The sequence below is a fragment of the Scatophagus argus genome, chromosome 9 (assembly GCF_020382885.2).
Source record: "Scatophagus argus isolate fScaArg1 chromosome 9, fScaArg1.pri, whole genome shotgun sequence".
NCBI classification, from domain to species: Eukaryota; Metazoa; Chordata; class Actinopteri; family Scatophagidae; genus Scatophagus; species Scatophagus argus.
In genome coordinates this window covers 941,827-968,705 of record NC_058501.1, presented here as the reverse complement: position 1 = coordinate 968,705, position 26,879 = coordinate 941,827, and the positions used below count along the sequence as shown (strand labels likewise).

Here is a 26,879-nt window from a genome sequence, read left to right as displayed (position 1 = left end):
CAAGAAAGAAAAGTGAAAGGTATAAAAATAGGATAAACAAAAACAAGATAAGTATAAATCTAAAAATACAGGTATTTACGTGTGTGAAACAATATATACATTGTATATATAAAGTAAGTGTGTCGGTCACAGTGCTGAGTTTAACAGTTTGATGGTGACAGGCAGGAATGATTTCCTGTGTCGCTCTGTGGTGCATCGTGGCAGTAAGAGTCTGTTGCTGAACGAGCTCCTGTAGCCGATCAGCACATTGTGGAGAGGGTGAGAGGGAAAGTCCAGTATAGTTCTTATTTTGGACAACATCCTCCTCTCAGACACCACTGTCAGAGAGTCCAGTTCCTCTCCCACAACATGGCTGGCCTTCTTAATGATTCTATTGAGTCTGTTAGTGTCCCTCACCCTCAGGCAGCTGCCCCAGCAGGCAACAGCATATGTGACGGCACTGGACACCACCAACTCATAGAACATCCTCAGCATCGTCCTGCAGATGTTGAAGGACCTCAGCCGCCTCAGAAAGTAGAGGCGACTCTGGCCCTTTCTGTAGACCATGTCCACGTTCTTGCACCAGTCCTGTTTGTAAAATGACGAAGCCTTGCCTAGCATCTGTACTTGGAAGGGTCTGTTCTACCAAGGAAGAATCCTTAAGTTAGAAAATTAGCTCAGTATTACTCTTGGTCAGTGTCACACTGAAATTTGTCCCCATATACTAGGAACAACAATTCTATTGTTACATCTTTTTTTTTTTTTTAATTCTTTTGCTTTCAACATATCACCTTAACTCAGTGGTCAGTATTATCCTCATTATCCAAAAAGACTTGAATTCTCAACATTAAATTGAAAATAAATTAAATTAGGCACTGTAGCCTTCTGTTGGGCTCATGTTATCAGGAGAGATATACCTAACAGAACCTTGGAACTAAAACAAACTGTGCATGTACTTTATTCTTATGACTTTGATCCTTAATATTGTGCTTTTCTCAGTCCATGAGAGTCCTAAGTCTCCTCATCAACTAAAATCATTCAGGTAGCCATGCCATCAGACCAGCCTAGGAGTGATAATGTGTTGGTCCCCTGCTTGACCCTGTTCAACCACTGCCTCCTTTGGTGTGTGTACTGCAGTCCCTCTTTATGTGGGTGGAGGAGACATACAGCGTTTGTGTCAGACGTGATGATAAGTCCTTCCCAGAACACTTCCTGACTCCAGTTCCACCTCTAAAAGGTCGATGGCTTACAGGTTGTAATCACCTTTGCAGATTTCCAGACCTATGTCAAAAGGCTGAACATACTGTCATCTTTTTTAAGATTCCATGCCCTTCCCTGCACAGTTGTAGCATTTCTCCTGTCTCTGCCTGTTGTGTATCAGTCATTGTGTGTCGTTTGTAGGAAGATAGGTCCTTGTACTCTCCTCAGAAGTCTGTCTTGGGCTCATAGTAAGACCTTGGCTCAGTGTGTTTTATGGATCCAATGTGTTGTATGGATCCTGTCCCACAGCTGCAGCTTCCAGCATGGGACATTTGGCTCTTTTTGCTTTTTACTGCTAACTCAGCCTTCCCATTACTCTGCAGATATCCAGATGAAAATGTTCTGTGTTCAAATTGCTGAAACAACTGAGACATATACTGCCGTCCATCCGTCCATTTACCGCTTTATCTGTCAGGGTCAGTGGGGGGCCCTGGACTGGTCACCAGTTAGTCGCAGGGCTGACACACAAAGACAGACAATCATACATGCTTGCACACTGAGGGGCAATGTAGAGTAGCAAATTTAACTACCTTGTGGGAGGAAGCCCACACAGGCACAGGGAGAACATGCAAACTCCACACAGAAGGGCCCAGACTCAGACTCAAACCTGGAACCCTCTTGCTGTGAGGTGACAGTGCTAATCCCCTGTGCCCCTGTACTGTCGTTATCCAAAATCACCATATCTGGTATCCGCTATCATGCAACGTAGGGCTTTATCTTTCTGATAACTGCTTCTCTTAGCATCTGGTGGATAATGTATCTCCCAAAAACTGAAATAATAAATTGCACTTACCAATTAGTGTTTTTTATGAAAGGTAAATAAATCCGTACCCACTTTGGCCCAGTCTGTATGCTGTGCCATGAGGGTGTAGAATCTTTCTTTGTCTGTCACAATCAAAATGCATCCAGAAGATGGTAGAACTTGTTTTTTGAAAGTCCTACTCTCTTCAAGAGTGAGACATCTTGCTTTAGTTTGGCTGCAGCCATTCTAATATGCTAAGTTCTAACATGTCACAACTGCAGATTTTGCTACATTGTCTGAGGCTTCTATGATTGTACTGATGGTCCTAAACCTATTCATGATGTGGATTACAAATGGGTAGTATGGTTGATATATTATTTGTATGATACAAATTCAAAAGGCTTTTAGAAATGGTTTGTCTATTTAAGGGAACTAATGAATATGTGCTTGTTTTGCTGTTCTTTGACAGCTCCATAACTACATAATTGCAGGCATTTGTCAAGTGTCAGATGTGTCTATTCCCTGAGTAATTTAATTGCAGAACTATTTGTGCCACACACAATTCAATCTCTAATCAGTGAGTCTTAACATCTCTAAAATTATACATACTGGCCAACACTCTGAAGTCTGTAAAATACTTGTTGCAGTTGTCATGCAATCCATCAAATTACAGTGCATATCAAATAGTGCCATCACTGAACTCACTGTTCTCCTCGCTGCTGCGTTGTCACTCATCAAAGTGATCAATATCTCTCTTCCACCCTCTCATACTTTTTTCTGCATTCCCTTGGGAATGTACAGAGCTCCTTCTAACTCTTCCATGTCTATGCAAGGTAGTTGGAGTCTAAAACCAGTCTTGGTCTTTGTCGCACTCAGATTTTCCTTCAAACAACAGAAAATATTGTTAAACTTGAATATATCATCTTGGCATATTCAATTTCAATTTCAATTCAGTTTATTTATATAGCGCCAATTCACAACAAAAGTTATCTCATGACACTTTCCAATTAGAGCAGGTCTAGAAGGCAGAAACCTGGGAGCAGACCCCGGCTCAAGATGGGCGGCCATCTGCCTTGACTGGTTGGGTTGAGAGAGAGAGAGAGAGAGAGAGAGAGAGAGAGAGAGAGAGAGAGCGCAAGGGAGAGAGGGAGAGGGGGTGGGGTGTGGGTCAATACTTTATATGTTTTTTCACATTTTGGAGGAAAGTACCATACTTTTTACTTCACAAAATGTATTTGCAAACTTTAGACATTAATTATTTTTACAGATTCAGATTATTCAGTGGTGTGTGAGGGGTAGTGGATGAAACCACATTATGGTACAGATGGAGAGAGGATGAGAGGCAAAGTAGTACGTTTAAATTAATGAATTTTATTGGCAGTCAACAAAAAATACAGATGATTGGAAAAATGCTGAATTGCGTGTGTAAGTACCTTACAGTTCATACACAAAGATACCAGTTTATTAGTTTATACATTTGTATATAATTTTTTGCAGTCCAGTGCTATAGCTTGGTACTTACAGTCATTTCTCCAGTATGGAGCTGCAACAATTACTCAGTTAACTGATTAATCGATCAAAAGAAAATTAGTTTTTAAAAATACATTGATACACACACACACAAATATATTTTAAAAATAATTTAAGTAATTCTTCAGGTAAAATGTCATGCATTTAGAGGTTCCAGCTTCTTAAAAGTAAGAATTTGCTGCTTTTCAATGTCATTAATGACAGTAAACAAAGAGTCTATGGATTTTATACTTTTTATACTTTTATACCCCCTCTGCCTCTCTCCCTTGCTCTCTCTCTCGCTCTCCTGCTCTCTCTCTCTCTCTCTCTCTCTCTCTCTCTCTCTCTCTCTTTCCCTCTCTCTCAACCCAACCGGTCAAGGCAGAGGGCCGCCCTCAAGGGGGAATGTTGGGCTCTCTCTATTTTACAATTTAATTAAAGAGTTTGGTCTAGACCTGCTCAAATTGGAAAGTGTCATGAGATAACTTTTGTTGTGAATTGGCACTATATAAATAAACTGAATTGAAAACTGAATTGGTTGGACAAAAAAAAAAAAATTCAAGATGTCATTTTGAGCTGTGCAAGGATATTATTCGCTACACCAAATCAATGCAGGACACATTCACAGCCTAGTTCATGCTTAAAGAATGAATGCTTAGACTAGCAGTAACAGATATTTTGTTTGTGTGTTTTTTTGAGTGCCTAAGTACAACTATATTTCACCTTAAGGGGGATTTTTGATTCCATACCTCATCATGCTGGTTCTGGAGGGTGTTCCCTTATTCTACATGGAGCTTGCTATTGGTCAGAAGACGAGGCAAGGCAGCATTGGTGCATGGACTACCATCAGCCCGTATTTGGGAGGAGTGGGTAAGTGTTCACCGAGCCAACTGACTGTTCTAACTGTACTGTTCATTGATAAAGATTTGGGACTCATTGTATTCTGAAAGAGTACTGATCAGGCAGATAATCTTTTGTTTTTCTGGTGACAAAGAAAAGAAAACTGCATGATTTATTGCATGATTTATTTTATTAAGACAGTGAGTGTCTGCTATGAGACTGCTACCAATGTGTACAAATGGTGAATGAAGCTGGTAGCTTCATTCATCAGGCTGTCAGCAAACTGAAGGCTCTTCCCTTCCCACCCCCTCTGCCACCATGAAGATTGGACTCTAAATTCTAAGCTGGGTTTATAAATGGATGTAGAATATTTGAAATAGAAAGAAAATTGTTCTTTGTAATGATTTTTTTGAATTTTTAAGTTTTGGTTTAATTCTTTCATTTTAGGTCTTGCTAGTGTGGTGACATCCCTGTATCTGTGTCTGTATTACAACATCATCAATGCATGGAGCTTCTGGTACCTCTTTCATTCATTTCAAGTGAGCTTCTGATTAACAAATTACATTTTTTTAATTTCAACAGCACCACACACACACACACACACACATTTAGTCACTAAGTTAACGCACTTCTGATGCTCTGTTTTCACTCCATTCCCAGTCAGTCCTACCCTGGGCAGAGTGCCCCATCAATCCCAACCTGACAGGACCTATAGAGGAGTGTGAAAGGGCTTCACCCACCCAGTACTTCTTCTACAGGGAAACACTGAACATCTCTTCTTCTATTGAAGAGAATGGAGGCATTCATACCGGCCAGGCACTATGTCTTCTGCTTGCCTGGGTGATTACCTACCTGTTCATTGTACGAGGAGTGAAATCAACGGGAAAGGTAAGAGAGCTCCAAGTCTATCAAATTACAAATACTGAGAGCATACACACTGATATGAACTCCTCATTGCACATGGTCTAATCAATCAACTACTGGAAATATATTGTATGTATGTAAAAAAAAAAACACATTACATACAGTATATTAATCAAGCTATCAATAAATAACTTGATATTTATTTATTTACTATACTGCCCAAAAGTTTGGGATCACCTGAATTTTTTTTTTTTTCCATGGAAACATATGAAATTAGTCTGAATAGGAATTATAACAAATGAACAGGACATGCGTTAAAAATGATGATTTTAACTGTGCTGCTCACTCCATTACAGTCAGTATTCTGGCTGGCTGCTTATTCTTTAAATATTGCTGACACATTTTGGAGATGTGCTTTGGGTCATTATCCTGTTGTGGGATGAAATTGGCCCCAATCAAGTGCTGTCCACAGGGTATGGCATAGCGTTGCAAATTCTTGTGATAGCTTTCCTTCCTCAAGGTCCCTTCCACTCTGTACAAATCTATTATTTTACCACCTCCGATGCACCTCCAGACCATCACGCTGCTTCCACCATGCCTGACTGATGGTATTAAAGCACTGTTCTTGCATCTTTTCATTTGTTCTGCATCTCACATGATTCTGTTTATGTTTTCTAATATGAGTTTTTGTCAGTATATGTGCAGCAGTATTCTGTATTAGTTGGAGATCCTCTAGGGACTTATTGGGGCAGCCTGATAACAGGGAGTTGCAATGGTCCAGCCTGGAAGTAATAAATCTGTGGGCTAGTTTTTCTGCATTTGTTTGTGACAGAATGTGCCTAATTTTTTGCAATATTGCGAACTTGAAAGAAGACAGTCCCTGGAATTTGAACTATGTGTGAGGTAAAGGACATATCCTGATCAAAGATAGCAGATTTCTTATGGTGGGGTTGGATGCCAAGGTAATATCATCCAAGATAGCTATATCACTTGATGATTTGTTTTTAGGATGTTTAGGGCCCAGCACAATAACTTCAGTTTTGTCTGAGTTCAGAAATAGAAAATTGCAAGTCACCCAGGTTTGTATGTATTTAAGGCATGCTTGAAGTTTGGTTAGCTGATTGGCTTCATCTGTTTTCATAGACAAATATAATTTTGTATCATCTGCGTAACAGTGAAAATGTGTTTAGTGTTTCCTGATAATATCATCAATGGGTAGCATATAAAAGGTGAATAATATTGGTTCAAGCACAGAACTCCCTTCAGGCAGGAGGTTACGGTCCATTCGGACCAAAACCTCACGTACACCTCAAGTACAGTTTCTTCCCCTGTGCTGTTAGACTGTTGAACACCAACTGACTAACATGCTGCCCTGCACCTTAGCAATTGATTTTGCTCATTCACTGTCCACCTGCTGTTCATTTGCACTGTTTACCTCACCCACTTGCACTATACTCCACCCTGCACTACCTCACTTTTGGACTACTTCCAGAAAAATATTTATTTCGCTTATTTTATTTTGTGTTACCTTATTCTATTTTATTTTTATTTTTATTTTATTCTTCAAATTATATGTTACTCATTACGTTCTATGTATGCACCAATCACCAAGACAAATTCCTAGTAATGTGAAACCTCTTCATTTACATGGCAATAAAGTCTTTTCTGATTCTGATTCTGAACCCTGAGGGACTCCGTAACTAACTTTTGTGTGTATGGATGATTCATCATTAACATGAATGGATTGAGTTTGATCTGATAAATAAGACTGAAACCAGCTTAATGCAGTTCCTTTCATGCCAAGTAAGTGTTCCAATCTGTTTAATAAAATATAATGGTCAATAGTGTCAATGCAGTGCTGATGTCTAACAATGCGAGTACAGAGAGGAAACCCTCTGATGCAAGTGTCGTTGACCAGTGCTGTTTCTGTACTGTGATGAGGTCTACAACCAGACTGGAAATCCTCAAATAAGCTATTATTCTGTAGAAAGCTGTGTAGCTGAATAGCAACTGCTTTCTCAAGGATCTTAGAGAGAAAGGGAAGGTTGGATATTTATATCTATATCTGTAGCTGTAGTTGTCCTCTAGATCAAGAGTAGGCTTTTTAAGGTGAGCTTTGAATACAGCTAATTGAATGAACTGTGGTACGTAGCTTGTTATTAGAGACATGTCTAGCAGGGAGGTGCTAAGTAAGGGTAAAACTTCTAGATGAAGAGAGTGAATTTAGTTGGTGGAGGTCAATGGAAGAAAAGCAGTCTTGATCATTGTCTGGTCTTACTCTGTTTCCAAGGCTTCTGTGTTTGAAGGTAGGTCAGTATCAGTTGAGGTTAGGAGGTGATGAATTTTCATCTCTAATGATTACAATTATGAAAAAGGTCATAAAATCAATACTCCTAAGGGTTAGGTCTCAATACTGCTGTGACTCTCTGTCAGCCTGGCTACAGTGCTGAAGAGAAACCTGGGGTGATTCGCATTTTCTTAAATTATTGCAGAGTAATAAACTGCTCTGGTATTCCATCGAGCCTTAATGTATGATTTGAGACTATTGTGCCAGACGAGGTGAAAGTCCTCTAGTCTGGTGGAACACCATTTCCTTTCGAGATTTTGTCTGTTTTGCTTTAATTTGCAGATGTTGGGGTCGTACCATGGCGCTAATCTCTTTTGCTTTGTCATTTTCTTTTTCAGGGGGGCAATAATGTTGAGTTTTGTTCTCAGTGAGCTATCAGCATGGTCCACAAAAAGATCAGTTTGAGAGGCATTGGAGTGTTCGGTTATACAGAAATATGAAATAAATGCAGATGGTATCAGTTCCTCAAATTTTGCAAGAGCATTATCGGATAGACATCTGGGGTAGGAATTCTTCCCTAGTGGCTTGTAGTCAGGTAATGGAGATTCAAAAGTTACTAAGCAATGGTCAGATAAAAGAGGATTTGGACATTTAAGGTGTTGAATGTGTTAACTGGACAATAAATCATGTGCAGTAATGGGACAAATGGTCACACCAGACCTGCAATAATACATGTGTAGTAATAATTGTGCAATAATCCTTACTCATGTAACACTATAGGATCAGTACCTACATACGTAGTCTCTGAAACAGATGTGTGCAATAATTAATCCATCCACTAATCATAACTGAGGGACTCTAGTGTAAATAGTCTTTTTCTTTTCTGTACTGTGTACAGCTGCAGGTACTTGTTTCCTGTGTATTTATTCTTTTTGAATGCACATCCTTCCCTTATCCTTGCATGCTTTGCACCCTCTATATCCTGTTTGCTGCTGTAATTTCCCAGTTATGGGACTAATAAAGGATTATATTATCTTATCTTATCTTATCTTCATTTTGCGGAAACACAATTAAATGTTCAGTTTCAATGATATGAGTCAGAAGAAGGTCGAGAGTGCGATTAAAACAATGAGTCGGTTTATGCACACACTGACAGAAGCCAATCAAGTCAATGTGCGAGTCGAGTCAATAACAGCAATGTACTTTGTACATTGCTGTTATTGTCCACGTGAACATTAAAATCACCCACAATTAGGCCTGTCGTGATAAGCAATAAATCAATTCATCACATGATAAATTAAAATGAGCTTGATAATTTTGCCGGCCTTGATAAATTCCATTTGCATGCTTGTTTGTTTTCCTCGTGTCTCTCTCTCTCTACCAAACAGACTGGCTGACAAAAGGGAAATTTGAGTAAAAACAGAGATGGAACTGGTTTCAAAGCTGTGCGAGCCGGTATGTTGCATTTGTTGTAAAACAGTAGCAACTAAATGCTGCAATACAGCAACCATGCATGGCAGTAATTTCTGTGACAATTTATTGTCCAGCAAAGTTTGTTATCGTGACAGGCCTATTCACAATAATTACTTAATTTATTTTAACGACTAGACTTGATAAAAACTCTAAGAAGTCAGAAAAGTATGAACCGCAAGCATCGTATACTGTAACAATAAAAAATGGCTGTATACGTGTGTGTGTGTGTGTGTGTGTGTGTGTGTATACATGCAATATATCTCTCTCTCTCTATATATATATAGACATATATCAACAATTTTCAATATTTAACAGTGCATAAATTATCTGGATCAAATCAAACTCAAACCATGCAGTTTAAATTTGCCCATCAAGCTGCAGTCAAAGTATGGTCCTGCAGACCAACCAATAGAAATTGTGGACAGGTAGACAGAATTTTCCGAATTGGGTCTCCCATCCACACCCACTTTAACACCACCACCGACTCACCCTTAACTCTAATACCAACACCAGCAATTTTGCATAATGTCGCTGCCCCATGAAAAAAAATGTATCTCCAAAATTCGTTTTTCCAGGAGCATTTTTTTCCTATGTGCTCTAATGATGTGCGGTTATTTACGATCCTCTAGTCCCATTTTTCATTTCCACCAAACTTGATTGCAGTCATTCTACATGTCCACTTAACACATTACGCTAACAAAAGCTTTTGGGTCGCATTTTATGCTGAAATCAAGATAAATCATGGGCAAATAGTAATGTGATATTGACGTGCACACATTGGTTTGACTGATTGTCGTATAAATACCCAACACATCAGTTGCCAGGGAGGAATGCGGACAGGTAATGTAAAATGTCAAAAACATAAAAGGTGGAGATATGTTTTTTCATGGGGCAGCGACGATAACCTTTTGGCCATTAATCTTGTAGTGACATATGCAGAGTCTCAGCGGTTTCCAAATGTATGATATACACCCATCCAAGCCATTTTCATTTTCTTTGACCAATCCGCTAGCACACAGCTTAGGCTTGCACAAGTTAAAGTGAAACTCATTTAACTTGACCACTGATTTTTATTTTTATTCCTTTTTCACTAGCACAAGTGCTAACCTTAGCTATTGTCAAATATCATAGTTGACTATAGCTAATATCAGCTATTAGAAACTCAATGGCAGAGAGAAACAGACTTGCTCACTGTTTGGAAGTTCTAGGTGAACCATAATCATTGGTGTAAATGACCCCACAAAAGGTTCATTATTTTAGGTGAATTTCCTTATTAATATAAAGGTTGATATGCATTCTATTTTTGATACTGCATTAATGTTTTCTTATTAGCAGTAACTTTGGTTAATGTACAGAGGAATCATATGCTTTTCTATGCACTGTTGAAAGAGGAGCTTTTATTTTGATAGGCTTGATGTCGGTCTACTGCGCATGCTACAGGAATCTTGCAATAAGGCTACAGCGCTCATAAGAAATAGTCACATAGTGCAACCTGAGCTAATGTTTTCAGTTTCTGACCCGTAATGAGGCACAAACTCTTACGGTGGTTTTAGTTTATGCAACGTTCAATGTACCAAGTTTGAGTGACAAAATAAAGACCATAAACTTAACCAGCAGTCGAAGATCATTGCCACGAAAATTACGGGGATCAGTACAGTAAGAGTTTCACCTCTCCAGCTAGCCTGCTAAGAAGATTCCAATGGAGGAAATACGGACGAAAAGGAACAAAACTTCGAAGGAAAAGAACAAGGATAGCGGTTAGCTGAAGACGGTGTGGTGGTGAGAAAAGGACTTTAGAAACAACAACAAGGACTTACGGATAAAAGCTAACAAAAATGGAGGGAGACGATGCCATTTCGGGCACCAACGGCAAGGATGAAAAGATCGCTACCCTTCGAAAGGTAATAGAAGAAGGCAAGGAAATGCTAAAAAAGGAAACAGAAAAAGGTGCTATCAGACAAGAGCTTAAAGAGACTTTGCAAATGAATGAAAACATGTTAACTGAACTGTTAAAGGATGACGGTGATGTTGCTGATAAAGTTAGGCGCTCGGAGCGCACGCGAAATCCCACAGAAAAAATGCTAGCATACTGTAGAGAAGAACAGAGCAAAAGGGAAAAGAAACTTGCTAGCCTTTATGAACAGTGGAAAGCTCTAGCTCGTAGGACACGACAAGAGCTGAAATATGAGCTAACAGAAAGGCACCTAGCATCCCTTGCTGACGAACTAGAGAAAATGAAAATGGAAGTTTTGAAAATGTTCGATGAACTGAGAGCACGAGGCACGCCTGATCCAGAGCTAAGACGTAAAGTCGATGCTTGCGTGGCGGTAACAGGTGACATAATGAGAATCATAAATGAAAGACTGACAGGCATAAATGGCGAATATGACGCAGAACATGAAGTGAGCTACTTGAACCAGACTATGCACGGTCCATTTACGGCTCTGCCTCTGAACTCAGTCGTCACTCCCATCACTCAAGTGTTGCCGCCAAGCGAGCTGAAGCGGCGGCGAATTTAGCCGCAAAGGAGGCTGAATTTAAGGTGTTGATGGAAGAAAAGAAACAAAAGGAGAAGATAAGAATGCTTGAAGAGGAACACAAGAAAGAATTAGAAAGACATAAAGCAGAATTAGAACACTTACAAGCTGAAAAAGGCTTAAAGGCCGCTAAAGCCAGATTCGAGGCCTATGACAGAGAGGTTAAAGAGGAATCTGATGCCCAGTCTTTTCAGTCATTTCGTGATCCCCTGCCACACAACCACATTCCTCTTCATGCCCCGACACAGCCCTACCAAGCTGCCACTCCACCTTCTCCTAATGACATCTCCTGCCTGGCCCAAGCTGTCCAGGACAGCATTGCTATTAATAGACTGCCAATGCCAGAGCCCACTGTATTTACTGGCAATCCAATAGACTTTGTTGAGTGGAAAGCCTCATTTATGGCACTCATAGACAGAAAGAATATTTCCACTGCTGATAAGCTGCACTACCTCAAGCGCTATGTAGGTGGCTCAGCTCAGAAGTGTTTAGAAGGTACTTTCTATCGCAGTGATGATGCAGCATACAGTGATGCTTGGAACAAGCTAAATCAAAGGTATGGCCAGCCGTTCATCATCCAGAAGGCCTTCAGAGAAAAGTTATCCAGTTGGCCTAAGATTCAGGGAAAAGATGCTGAAGGACTGAGAAGCTTCTCTGATTTCCTAAATGCTTGTCTGCAGGCCATGCCTCACGTGAAGGGTTTGAATATCTTAAATGATTGCGAAGAAAATCAGAAGTTGATAAGGAAACTGCCTGAGTGGTTAGCGTCAAGGTGGAATCGCCAAGTGACTGTACGTCTCACAGATGGAAAAGATTTCCCCAGCTTTAAAGAGTTTGCCAAGTTCATGTCCATGGAGGCAGAAACCGCATGCAACCCGGTCACTTCTCTCTTCGCTCTCCACTCTGCTGAATCCTACAATGACAAGGTAAACACAAGAGTCAATAAAAGAAACAAGGCCAGTGTCTTCAACACACAGACAATAGTGGACAATAGTAATCAGACAACGCCAAAAGAAAAGGTCAAAACTCCATGCATGTTATGTCAAGACAGCAATCATCAGCTCTGCAAATGCCCAGATTTTCTGAAAGAGACATTAGAATACCGACGGACTTATGTCAAAGACAATAAACTGTGTTACGGTTGCCTCAAACCTGGTCACGGGGCTAAGGAGTGCCGGCTACGTCACACATGTGGATTGTGCAAAGGACGACATCCCACCTGTCTTCACGACGACAGCTACAGAAAAGGTGAGAACAAGGTAAAGGAAGAAAAGCAAAATCCAGCACAACACAGTGAAATGGAACCGGCATCTGCTACGTCCCTCAACGTCACCATCCAAGGTCAGTCAGCAAACACTTCGATGATCGTACCGGTCTGGGTCTCCAATGAAAAGGATCCATTCAGAGAGAAACTTGTGTATGCCCTGCTGGATACTCAAAGCGACACGACATTCATCGAACAAGATGTAAGTAATGAACTGCAGCTGACTACTTACCCAGTTAAACTAAAACTCACTACCATGATGGGTGAGAATATGATCTTGAAAAGTGAAAGAGCATCTGGCCTGCATGTGAGAGGTTTCAATTCCACTGCGCACATTAGTTTGCCCCCTGCATACACCAAAGACTGTATACCAGTAAACAGGGAGCATATTCCAACGCATGAGACAGCTAAAAGATGGCGCCATCTACACACGATAGCAGACCAGATACCACCACTGCTTAGCTGTGAAGTGGGGCTACTGATCGGCTACAACTGTCCGAGAACGCTTGTGCCCAGGCGTGTCATAACAGGTGAGGATGACGAACCCTTTGCCATTCTCACAGACTTAGGGTGGACTATTGTTGGCTGTTCAGCTCCTCACTCCGACTCACTTCTCACAAGTCACTGCCACAGAGTAACCGTGAGGGAGCTACCTGCGGAGACTCCTTTGGACGCCCTCAGAATACTAGAGACTGACTTTAAAGACACGCACGCAAATGACAAAACAGTCTCTCAGGAAGACTTGATCTTTCTAGACAAGTTAAAGGAAAACATAAAGAAAAATGAACACGGACATTATGAAATGCCCCTCCCGTTCAAAGAAAGGCCATGCTTACCTGACAACAAGCAGCTTGCCGTTGTTAGGCTCAGTCACCTGAAAAGAAAGTTCAATGCAAACGAAAAGTACAAGAATGATTATGTGAATTACATGAAGGACATAACTGAAAGGGGTGACGTAGAAGAAGTGTCTACTGAAGGCACTGATGGAGAGAAGTGGTACATACCACACCACGGTATTTATCACCCCAAAAAGCCTGAAAAGCTTAGAGTGGTTTTCGACTGCTCAGCAAAATACAGAGGGAGCAGTCTGAATGATCACCTTTTGTCAGGCCCAGACATGATAAACAATCTGACAGGAGTGCTTATTCGCTTCCGGCAGCATCATGTTGCTTTGATGTGTGACATAGAAAAGATGTTCCATCAGTTTCATGTCTCAGAGAAGGACCGTGACTACTTGCGCTTCCTATGGTGGAAGAACGGCGACACAAGTACACCAGCCCAGGAATTCAGGATGAAAGTCCATCTTTTCGGAGCCATATCCTCACCAGGGTGTGCGAACTATGGACTAAAGCAGCTCGCCAAAGAACACAGTCACACACACCCACTAGGGTCACAGTTCATTGCCAGAGACTTTTATGTAGACGATGGGGTAGCCAGTGTCGAGACTGAAGAAAAGGCCATCCGTCTAGCAAAGGAGGCACGTGAATTGTGTGCTAAAGGAGGTCTACGCTTGCACAAATTTGTGTCAAACAACGATACTGTTCTACAGAGCATCCCAGCAACTGAGCACGCTACAGACACCAAAGCAAAGAGTCTCTCGCTCAGCGATGCCGCTTTAGAAAGAGCACTAGGAATACACTGGAACATTGAGAGTGACTGTTTCACTTTCAGTGTCACGCCCAAGGACCAGCCAGCGACACGACGTGGCATTCTGTCGTCTGTCGCCTCCGTATACGACCCACTCGGCTTCATCGCTCCCTATCTCCTCAACGGAAAGAAAGTCCTCCAGGAAATGTGTCATCAAGGAACAGGATGGGATGATCCCATTCCAGAGAGGTTAAAGGCACGGTGGGAGAGATGGCGAGATGACCTTGTGAAACTTGAAGGAATTCAAATAGCTCGCTGCTATCAACCAGCAGACTTTGGAAAGGTAACTAAAGCAGAATTACACCACTTCTCAGATGCCAGTACAACTGGCTACGGACAGTGCACTTATCTGAGACTGGTGAATGAAAGGGGAGATGTACACTGCACTCTTCTCCTGGGAAAGGCACGTGTTTCGCCGCTGAAGGTAACAACTATACCCAGGTTAGAGCTTACAGCAGCTGTTGTATCAGTCACAGTCAGTAATATGCTGAAGGAAGAATTAGGCTACTCTGACAGTGAGGATTTTTACTGGACGGACTCAAAGGTAGTCCTAGGCTACATTAATAATGATACCCGCCGTTTTCACACCTTTGTAGCTAATAGGGTACAGAAAATCCGTCATGCCTCAGATCCCAGTCAGTGGTTTTATGTACCTACTGATGACAACCCAGCAGACTGTGCTTCAAGGGGGACAACAGTGGACGAGTTGCTTTCATCTGACTGGTTCACTGGCCCTAGCTTTCTGTGGAAAAAGGAAATGGAAATGCCGACAGAAGTGTCTTTAGAGCTGCCTGTTGGTGACCCCGAAGTTAAAAAGGCCCAGACTTTTCAGACAGAGACCTCAGAACAAATTAGCCTTGTGGACAGATTCTGTAAGTTTTCATCTTGGTCTCAGGCAGTCATGGCCGTGGCACGTCTGGTGCGACGTGCTAGGAAGGATAAATCCAATGCCCTCTCTACAGTTAGTGAGAGACAATATGCAGAACGACTCATCATTAAAGATCTACAGAACCAAGCATACCAGGAAGAGATTAAGTTACTGAGCAACGGACATCAACTTCCAAGGCAGAACAAGCTGTATCACCTGGATGTTTTCCTGGATGCAGAGGGTGTGCTCAAGGTGGGAGGTAGGCTCAGTCGCTCATCTTATCCTACTCCATTCAAACATCCCACAGTCATACCACAAGGACAACACATAACAAGGCTCATCATTATCCACTATCATGAAAAAGTGAAGCATCAGGGTAAAGGCTTCACCATCAACGAGATCAGGTCCAATGGCTATTGGATCTGTGGACTGAGCAGAGCAGTTGCATCATGCATCCGACACTGTGTCACTTGTCGACGGCTGAGAAGGCCTGTTGAAGGCCAAAGAATGAGTGACCTTCCCGTGGAACGAACAGAACCCTCGCCGCCGTTCACATACTGCGGCATGGACTGTTTTGGTCCTTTTTGGACAAAGCAAGGGAGAAAACAACAAAAGAGGTACGGGTTACTTTTCACCTGTTTTTGCTCTAGAGCAATTCACATTGAAATGTTAGAGGACATGTCTACAGACACATTCATTAATGGACTGAGATGCTTTATTGCTTTAAGAGGTGCTGTAAGTCAAATCAAATGTGATCAGGGCACAAATTTCATGGGTGCTAAAAATGAACTGAATGCTGCGCTGAAAGAACTAGACATGGACAGACTGAATGCATTTCTCACAGAGAAACAGTGTGAGTTTGTAATGAACGCACCTCATGCTAGCCACGCAGGGGGTGTGTGGGAACGGCAGATTAGAACTGTGCGTAGTGTCCTGAATGCCACTCTGCTACTGTCCCCTGGTACGCTCAATGACGCTTCATTGCGTACTTTCTTGTACGAGACCATGGCTATAGTAAATAGCCGCCCACTCACTGTTGACACTCTGAACAGCCCCAATAGTTTAGAGCCACTTACTCCCAACCACCTAATCACCATGAAATCCATGGCTGCTTTGCCCCCTCCTGGCATCTTTGAGAGAGCGGATCTTTACGGGAGAAAGAGGTGGCGTCAGGTGCAATATCTGACGGAACAGTTTTGGAGTAGATGGAAAAAGGAGTACCTCCACAACATCACAGCGAGACAGTGCTGGCATAGCACAAAAAGGAACCTGCAAGTTGGAGATATAGTTCTGGACACTGAGGACACCTTACCCAGGAGCCAATGGAGACTTGGAAGAGTCTCAGAAATCTGCAGAGGCCAGGATGGACTTGTGAGACGGGCTAAAATCCTACTTGGAGAGAGAGAACTGAGTGACAAGGGAGAGCGCACTGGCAGACTTTCGTTAGTGGAGCGCCCAGTCCAGAAACTAGTTTTGTTGCTTGAAGCAGATTAAGCATAATGCAAATGAAATGTGATATAGTTTCTGTGTGATAAAGTGTAAATGTTAAAGGTTATATTCTGTGTGGAAATTATGTGTTTAAAGGTTTCCATTTTGTAAACACTATAATTTGGTGGGAGTGTAAATGACCCCACAAAAGGTTCATTATTTTAGGTGAATTTCCTTATTAATATAAAGGTTGATATGCATTCTATTTTTGATACTGCATTAATGTTTTCTTATTAGCAGTAACTTTGGTTAATGTACAGAGGAATCATATGCTTTTCTATGCACTGTTGAAAGAGGAGCTTTTATTTTGATAGGCTTGATGTCGGTCTACTGCGCATGCTACAGGAATCTTGCAATAAGGCTACAGCGCTCATAAGAAATAGTCACATAGTGCAACCTGAGCTAATGTTTTCAGTTTCTGACCCGTAATGAGGCACAAACTCTTACGGTGGTTTTAGTTTATGCAACGTTCAATGTACCAAGTTTGAGTGACAAAATAAAGACCATAAACTTAACCAGCAGTCGAAGATCATTGCCACGAAAATTACGGGGATCAGTACAATTGGTGTGTGGCTATGTCAAAGACTTGAGGTTACAGCAGTTAAACCAGCTACAAGTTGTTTTTATGAAAATTCAAATTAGCGGACATTGTGTTTTAGTGCCCATTTAGATGACTTTCCTGTAAATGTTACAGTAATGTACAGTAAAACTACTTAAAATTTCGTATGGTCATGAGCTAAAATCTGTTGCACTTCTCAGTAAAACTAATATGGAATCAATATTATCATCACTGGACTTCCTTAGTGTTGTCATTGACAGGTGGACTATGGTCCCAGTCCAGACCCAGACGCAGTCCTATCTGGACTTGGAACTACCTACTGAATTGTTCAGTTCTGATAGAGCATTTTTTATTTTAGTTGTTTTTATTGCCAAATAAAATCAAATCAAATTCACCAGGGAGAGTACTAATGGCAATAAATTACTACTCCTGGACTGTGTGGTGCTCATTAAGGACGATGGAAGCGTGAATATTGAGGTCTACCGAAAACGTACATACACACTCTCACCACCCATTGGAGCACAAATGTTGAGTCATCAGGACCCTACACCACCTGGGCAGAAAATGTCCACACAAAAGGAATGCACACACATCAGGGAAGCACCAAAAACATGTGGCTCCAAAAACTTGGCCTTTGTCAAATAACCTAAGAGACATGAAAAACAACACCAAACTTCAACCAGAGATGAACAGAACAACAGATGGAAAAACATTGCTGTTCCTTGTGTGGGACACCTTGGCGCATGTGATGTCAACGACTCTCATGAATGCAGGAGGTGTCAGGACCATCCTCAGTATAGGTTAAATACCTGGGACTCCCTATCAGTTTTTAGAACTGAAGAAGCCTTGAAAGCCTGAAAGAAATCTGGTTGCCTTTGCTTCTAGCACTTTGACTTTATGTATAATTATGTGGGCACTTCTGTGTGGAGTTTGCATGTTCTCCCTGTGCCTGCGTGGGTTTTCTCCGGGTACTCCGGCTTCCTCCCACAATACCAAAAACATGCACATTAGGTTAATTGGCTACTGTACATTGCCCCTAGGTGTGAGTGTGAGAGTGTGTGGTTGTCTGTCTTGTCTTGTCTGTCTCGTCAGCCCTGCGATTGACTGGGAGCCAGTCCAGGGTGTACCCCGCCTCTCACCTGTAGTCAGCTGCAATAGGCTGGCGTGACTATGGTCTCTGACATGGCCACAGACATGGCTATGGCTTTCTTGAGTTCATGTGGAATTGCAAGTCTGTTTTTCATTAACTAAAATTAGCCATAACAGCTGACATTTCAGATTAACACTCGTTCCAGCAGTCCTCTCCCAGATCAGCATTACTCACTTTATATATACAATGTATATATTGGTTTTCTACACATGTACATACCTGCATTTTAAATTTTCTTAAAAAATTTGAATACAGTTTTTGTAAATACCTGTACTTTGAGATTTTAGTTTTTGTTTATCCTATCTTTATTGTTTATCCTATTTTATATACTCCTTACGCACTTTTCTCCTTTCTTGGTCGGGAATACTGCATGTGCAATGTCTGCAAGAACAAGAATTTCCCTCCAGGGATAAATAAAGGAATTCTGATTCTGATTCTGATTCTGATGATGCCGGTTATACATTATAAATTTAACTTATCCAGTTGAAAAACAATGGCTGTATGAAAATGCTTACGGTTTGGGAATTTCAGATGAATTCTCTGAAGCAGTGTTTCCCAAGCACGCTCGCGGGTAAGTTAATGAAATGACTACATTTTTTTCATGCATTGTCTTTTACCAATAGGGGTACTTTATATAGTCAGCTTTAGTTAATGTTTATTGTAAGAAAATAGCTAGTGTATTTACCAGAAATGTATTGCGGTTATTGACATCTGGTTCTCAAACAAAGTTTTCCTTTGGTTAGTAGATTTGTCGCTAAAGTTATCAAAATGTAGTTGCTAACTATTAGTAACTAGCTGAACATGGCTAGCTTGTATCTAACAAGGTTGTTCCTCAGTTAATTCAGTTATGGTAGGTAAATGTCTGTTTATACAGCTCTTTGTATCCTCCAAAATGATCTGTCCCTCTCCTCCCATCTCATTGCTCCTCCAATAGTGTAGTCCCGTGTCCTGACACCTCCATCTTCCCATTTTGTTTCTTTAGACACCACTTCATTACAGATTCACAAGAATGACACATTCTCACAGGAAGGATATTGTATACAGTCATTGGGTACACATGTGCAATCTTGTGCAATTGTCACAAAAGGAGCGGCATCGCTGACGCAGTAGACTGAACCCCGATGCAGAGTCCAAAAAGGCAGGCAGGCAGAGGTCCGAAACAATATTCTTTTATTTTTACAAAAGAAACTCAAAACTAGCTCACACTTACTGTGGCAAGGATCAACAAAAAGGTACCATAAGCTGTGACATAAACTTGGCATTGCGAGACAAGAAATTCCTGGCATTGACATGGAGACAAAACAACAACCTGACAAAGAGTGGACTAAATAGACAAGATAACAAGAGACAGGTGAAACACATTAAGGGAGGAGAAAGCAATCAGGATAACCAAGAGCAAAGCTACACTGCATTGAATATTTGCAGACAGCATCCGGCTACCCTGCTTAGGGTGAATCTTGTCTCTGCTGACTCCTCTCAATGTCGAGGTGCTACCAAGGATTGGTGCCTTGCTAGTCATATCCATTACTTCAGATGATTTGTAAACGGGTATGGTTCTGACCATGATTTTAGGTGATTTTTCAGATCTCTTGCCGTGATGCAGCCAACAGTGCCTTCTCATCATTCTGATTTTGTATCAGAGCAAGGGACACATGTAAAAGAAAAACACCCTCTTTTCTCTCTCTCTCTCTCTCTCCTGACGGAGTTGGATTCGGAATATCAGCAAAATGCAAAACTGTTAGCAATTTAGCTGAGTTTCACTTTTGTTGGTGTTTTTAGGTGATTTCAACATCAACATCTGCTGCCCTTCTCAGCCACTTGTGCCTAATTTTGTGGACTTTTTAGAATCCTTTAACCTTACCTAGGAAGTTCACGACCCAGCTCATTTGAAAGGCCACACTTTTGATCGGGTCCTTCACAGGAGATTTTACTGATCACTTTTAAAGCATGTCTGGGTCTGCCTCCAAGTTATATAACAGAGTTGTTGACTGCCTATGAGCCAGCCTGAAACCTGAGATCCTTGGGTGGGAACCTTCTGGTTATCCCAAAGTTGATAAAGTTGTTAAAAACTAAAGGTGACCAGGCCTTTCCTGTCGGGGCTCCTTGGCTTTAGAACAACCTTAAGGCTTGCAAGGTCAGTAACTTTTTTTTAAATTAGTTAGTTGAAGTTCAAAAGTTATTATTTAATTGGAGTACAGAGCCAAAATAACAGAAATCCTGCCAATGTTCAAATACTTATGAACCTAATTGTAGATGTGTATTCTCATTGCAATATCAACCTCATGAAAGTATTGGGAATACACTGACTTTTGATGTGTAGTTAATATACCATATGTTCTTCAAGACATTAACATTAACAAAGTTTAATTTTTCCTTACCACCCCCAATTCTCTTCAGCAGTGACAGACTCATCTCAAGACACAGTCTCCTCTGGGGCCTGACATTGTCTGCTCCTGACCGTGGAATATCCTCACCAAATATCAAAGATTTTATGTCACTGTGTGTCCAGTTCTCCTAGTAGGTTTGTGTCTCTCCCTCCCTTTCTTTCTCTCTCTGTATCTTTCTGCAGGTATCTCTCCATCCAGATCTACATGTTGAACTGCATCCGGCCCTCTGACAAACCCAATGTCTACTGTCAACATCTGTCCATGTTGTTCTTCTATGTAGTGATATTATAACTAACTTAAACAACATATCAGCTAAAAAACAAATACATACAATACACAGTCTTCAGAATTCCAATTATCATGTCTGTCCTTGTAATTTAGGATGTTTACTGCATGTTTCTCTCTCTCTTTCATCCTCTCTGTCCTGTCTACCTCTTCTTTCCCCCCTTCACCCAGCCGACTATCAGCAGGATAGTTCTCCCTTGTGAGTCGGGTCCTGCTCAAGGTTTCTTCCTGTTAAAAGGGAGTTTTTCCTTGCCACTGTCCGCTTGCTCTGGGGTTCAGGCTCTGGGTCTCTGTAAAGTATCTAGAGACAATTTTGATTGTATAAGTTGCTATATAAATAAATTGAATTGAATTGAAGTAATTGAAGTAACTGTAGCATTAGTGTGAAGTGTGATTGTTTTTGCTATCATTGTCAGCATAACACTTTGATTCGTAACTGTGTGTCTGGAGAAGTTTTGAGCAGTAATGATCCAGTGAAATGGTACTCACGGCCAGGTGACCGGATCTCTATTTGTTCCTACTGTTATGGTAGAAGAATATAATGGTCATTTTCAACATCTGTGTGACTTTCCTGGCCTGTTTTTTTGCTTTTTATCTTCTCCCCCTGTAGGAGTTTCTTTGACAACTGCCCATTCATGGAAAAGCTTACCTACTGTCTCCAGTGAACATATTAAATAATAAAATGTTTTGTTGAACGCAACTGGATGCCTTGTTGTTTATTTTGCACTACTGACCGTACTTCTTTCTTGGCTTAAGTTGAGAATATGCTTGCATTTATTCATAGTCACTTGTGCATATTTATGTGACTCTCTTACCATAAGATGTCATTTGGATGTCAGTAATTATGATTATAGAAGCGTGAGAACAATATTAATGCATACATACTCTAATTCAGTGGTGGATGAAATACTCAGATGCCACTGCCCATGTAGATATGAAAAGCTCATTCTAAGGTAACTAGAAAACAACAATTATTATTTTGATGCACACTGAGTTGCACACTAATCAGAACATAATTATTAATAATGTTTTCTATTCTGCCAATATATTCTGATAACTCCTACTTAATGACTGATTATTTCATCAGTTACTGGCCTTGACCCTTTGGAGTTCTGGAAAGAAGAGAACAAAATTCCACACATAAGAGCTTAGTTCAGTAATGTTCATCAACTTTAAATAAGTACTCTGAAATATATACAGTTGGGAACAAGTAGCCTAACCATTTACTGAACAATGAGTACTGTTACTTTTGACACCTGAAGTACATTTTGCTGATTTTACTCACTTTTAGTAGTATTTAAGGAGCATTTTAGACAATGTGGTATTAGTACTTTTGCTTTAGTAAAGGATGTAAATACGTATGCTACCACTGGCCGCATGTGATGAACAAATGCCCCCAGGCACCCCTGGCAAAGATGTGCATTCTTAATTCTCAAAAGACAATTTGAATTTGAATTTGAATTTAAAGACAGAGATTAGAATCTATGTTATATAGAATTAAAATATATGAACTATATACATAGTCGTACATATTTGTTAACCGTATGAAAGATCTGTGGTCTTGCAATCATGTGGAACCACAAGAAATAGCTATTTACATATTTTGTAGAGATGTAGATTCAACCATCTAACTGAAAATGCACACTTCAGATATTGTGCAGTAGGTCAGTGTTTTGGTTTTGACTACAGAGAAAATATGTTATAAAGCGGCCCAGCATGCCATCCACCCACTCCATTCACTCCCATATGCAATCTTTGACCATAATTTTGTTTGGATTCATCTGTAGGTGGTGTACTTCACAGCTACATTTCCATATGTGGTCCTCTTTATCTACCTGATCCGAGGCTTCACTCTTCACGGTGCCATCAATGGTGTAAAATACATGTTCACACCCAAGGTAAGTTTGTGTCAGAGATTTGGAAATAGGTACTGTATATAGACATAAACTGGGACTTAGCATCACATCCCAGATGTTACCTAACAAGGTGCTGGCACACTGTATTATGTATCAGTAGTAGCACTCCTACTATTGACTTGTGCATTACCGTTGGGTTTGCGCATTCCTATTAAGGAAATGCCTGACAAACAGATTGTTATTCCCTCCCTTATTATCTGCAGGGTTCTTTTCTGTGCCCTTCTGGATAATATTAGGAGTGCTGTAGCTCGCAAAAATGTTTTCTGTGGTGGTGGAGCCACCTGCACCCAGTCTGAGCACCGTGATAGGAGACATTTATCCCCCAGAACAGGAGACCTCCTGTCACCCAGTATGGCTGTGGTTTCCCATGCTTCGACACTTCCTCTCCGAAGCTGCTGAACCAGGGAAACTGAAGACACCTGTGGCCCACTAAGATGCCTTCACCAGGGTCGGGGGGATGCGAAGCATGTTTTCCCCTCTGTTCTGCCACTGGAATCGAGTGTGTGTGATATTTTTTGCTGCCCAAAGCTATTTTCTTTGGCTGACAACAGCCCACACTGCCTTCCTCTTGTAACCAGGTCACAGGTTGCCTCAGTGACTGCACCCATCAGCACGTAGCACAGACAGCGGCAGCCATCAACAACATCTTGTTGCTAACCTCCTCCGCTGCTCAGCCTGAGACTCTGCCTGAGCTGGTGACAGAAATAGGGAAGGTAGCGGCAGCAGTCTTGACCCTCTCCACCTCTGCAGCTGTGGCACAGACCTATTTTATGCTGGGGCATGCTGGAGACTGTCATACCATATCTGTCAGACCCTGTCCACCTTTCCACTTCTGCAACTGTGGCATAGGCCCATATTATAGCATGGATGATGACGTTCCAGTTTAAAGTGTGGCTCCACAAGTCTCATCTTCCCAAGCAAATTAGGAAGAGTTTGGCTGTTTCCTTTTCGATTATTCTCTGGCCCGATGCATTTTTAAAAAAAAATGTGTGGAATCAGCCTTAGAACCCTTACACACGAGGGGCATTAGAGTGCTTTTTATTTTGATGATCTGATTGTAGAGAGCATGCTGCACTCCACACAGTAGAGCTTGTTAAGCATCGGTCATGGCTGGGTTTTGTCATAAACTGGCAAAAGAGCTCTCCTGTCCCCTCCCAGTTCATAACTTATGTGTTTCTGGATTCACTCAGCATAAGAGTGGCATAAAAGCTGTCCTCAGTCAGGGAACAAACTCCCTACTGTCATGCGTCAGGCCTCATACAGTGGTGACAGCGCTGTCTGTGATGCACCTGTTGATGTAATGTCAGCCAGTCATATGGTGATTGTTGACAATCACCATATGACTGTTTATTTCCACTTCTTAATTCTGCATGTTTCCAGTGTCTTATTGCTACTCCCTGTGTCCCCTCTACATTTATCCTCTGGGTTACTGATGTTGTTATGATTTCTGATAATATAATGTGCTTATATGTGCTGCCTGTGTGTGCATGTGTTTATGTGCTTATAGATGGAACAGCTTGCCAACCCTACTACATGGATTAATGCAGCCACTCAGATCTTTTTCTCTCTGGGTTTGGGTTTTGGGTCACTGGTAGCTTTTGCCAGCTACAACCAGTACAACAACAACTTTGAACGCCAGGCTGTCATTGTTTCCTTGATCAACAGTGGAACCTCCATCTTTGCCAGCATTGTCACCTTTGCCATTTATGGGTTCAAGGCCACCTTCAACTACGAGAGATGTCTAGAAAGGTGTGTTTGTGTGTGTGTGTACTCCACAAGCAATGTTATTGTATTGTGCTTTTTTTTTTAATTGGTGCAATTATCAAGTGACTTAATACAAAAAGACATTGATACAGACTAAAGCAAGATAGATACATTACATTAATACTGTAGCTTAATAAAGATGGTGATGAAGAAAAATTTCATCACGCTTCTCTTGCTCAGTTGTATGTTATGTTTTGTTAATGTATGAATATACACTGAATAAATTAAGCTAAAACTGGGCTGTAAATAATCAACAGGAAGCACATGATCTGTTATAATCAGGTCATATCAAGACACATTTGGCCTCATCCATGAATTGTGCAGATGAGCGGATTTGATCTTAAATTGTTTTGTGTTTTTCTTTTGTGGCATTCATCGCAACTTGGGTACTTCCTGCTTGTGCCCTGGAGCATGTGCAAGCCAATAGGCCAATTTGTTTAATTTTAAAAATGTACACTTATTAAAAATTATTGTCTAACCTCAATTCCAGTAAAATTAGCCAAATATGCCCGCATGTCTTGTACACACAGGAGGCTCACTAAACTTAAATTAAACTTAACTCACTTTTTGTGCAATGACCTAGACCTCAACTCAAGGCACTTTTCAGCAGATTTTTTCTTCTTTTCCCTCTTTTACCAATGTCAGCGTTTCAGTCTGAATAGGATATTAGCCTTTTGAGCATTTCTTCAATTATTGTCCAAAATGATGCCTTTAAATTGCTTATTTTTCATACATTTAAAAAGAACCCCAAAGCATTATCTTCACTTGCATGGAAATTAAACATACAAACAACAAATCCTCACGTATAGTTTTCTTGGTTGAAAATGGCCTTTCTAAGTGAATCAAGTTAAAGAATAAAGTTTACAAGACAGTATATAGTATATGGTCCCTATAGTATATGGTTCCTATAGCTGAAAATACTATTCTAAATTTTCTTTCACTACGATCTCAATCTAATGTAACAATGTAATTTGTGTGTCTGTTTCTGAATGACCAAGAACCAAGAATTTTACAATTGCTCACATTTTAGAGTTGCTTTAGTTACATCAATATGTAAGTCCTCCTGTGTGTGTCGTTGATCGAGGCACTGGCTTAGAACTGGTTTGGTCCTCGGGCACTGCATGGTGGCTGTCCACTGCTCCTCGGGGACTGCTTAAATGCAGAGACACTAAATTGTACTGAATATGATTGTATATGACAAAAAATACCTTTTTTCATGTCAACGGTCCTTTTTATCTCTTCTAGGACATGCTTACTGTTGCTGAATACCTTTAATCTCGCAGAGGACAGTATCACCATGGACAATGTCTTTGAGTGGATTGAGAAGCTAAACGCAACATACCCGCAGCAGTTTGCTGAAGTGGCCAACAAACTGGAAACTTGTGACCTGGAGGGTGAACTAGATACTGTATGTTCCTCATCATTACACTAATCTTCAATTATCAGTGATACATGCTTGAAGCTCTATAATTTACAATTATTAACAAAATCAAATTAGAATTAGTTTTACAGTGATTGTGTGCGAGAATAGTTTAAAAAGAAACAAATATGAACAGTGCAATAAACAATACTAAGTGCCACCTAATTTTTATTAGCGAATCTATGACCGACATTCCCTCCTACTCATGGGGGAATTAATGCTTCTTGAGTTTTCTCCGACTTTTTTGACCCCATTGGAGGAAATATAGGACTGCATCCCCGCCGGAGGAAACTTGGAACGCAGACCGACACATGAGCGTCTATTCCGGCGCTACAGGGGGCGGCGGGCCGGTGCCCAGCACAGGTGGAGGACAAGAAGACACCGTACTCTGCCCCCTGCCATCAGTATGTCCAACATACGCTCTCTCTAGGACAAAATGGATGAGATCCGCGTGCTTTTACATACGAATAAGGACTTCCAGAGGAACTCTGCACTATTCTTCTGTGAAACCTGGCTGCATGACGGATTTCCAGACACTGCTGTGGAGTTACCTGTATTCCATGATTAGAGCGGACTGACACCGAGGCCTGCAGGAAATTGAAGGGAGGAGGTTTGTGTTCCTACTTAAATAATAATCGGT

General features: G+C 41.1%; 1 protein-coding gene across 1 annotated transcript in view; it reads left to right on the top strand.

Annotated features, from left to right (window-relative positions):
* The window catches only part of LOC124064666 (sodium- and chloride-dependent transporter XTRP3-like), a 42,799-nt gene that overhangs the window by 2,244 nt on the left and 13,676 nt on the right, over positions 1–26,879 (top strand). Inside the window, exons 2-7 of the mRNA XM_046399312.1 lie at positions 4,220–4,360; positions 4,778–4,869; positions 4,991–5,218; positions 22,927–23,037; positions 24,563–24,804; positions 26,065–26,227. Coding sequence (XP_046255268.1) covers positions 4,220–4,360; positions 4,778–4,869; positions 4,991–5,218; positions 22,927–23,037; positions 24,563–24,804; positions 26,065–26,227 — 977 coding nt within the window. The remainder of the gene's footprint in view (positions 1–4,219; positions 4,361–4,777; positions 4,870–4,990; positions 5,219–22,926; positions 23,038–24,562; positions 24,805–26,064; positions 26,228–26,879) is intronic.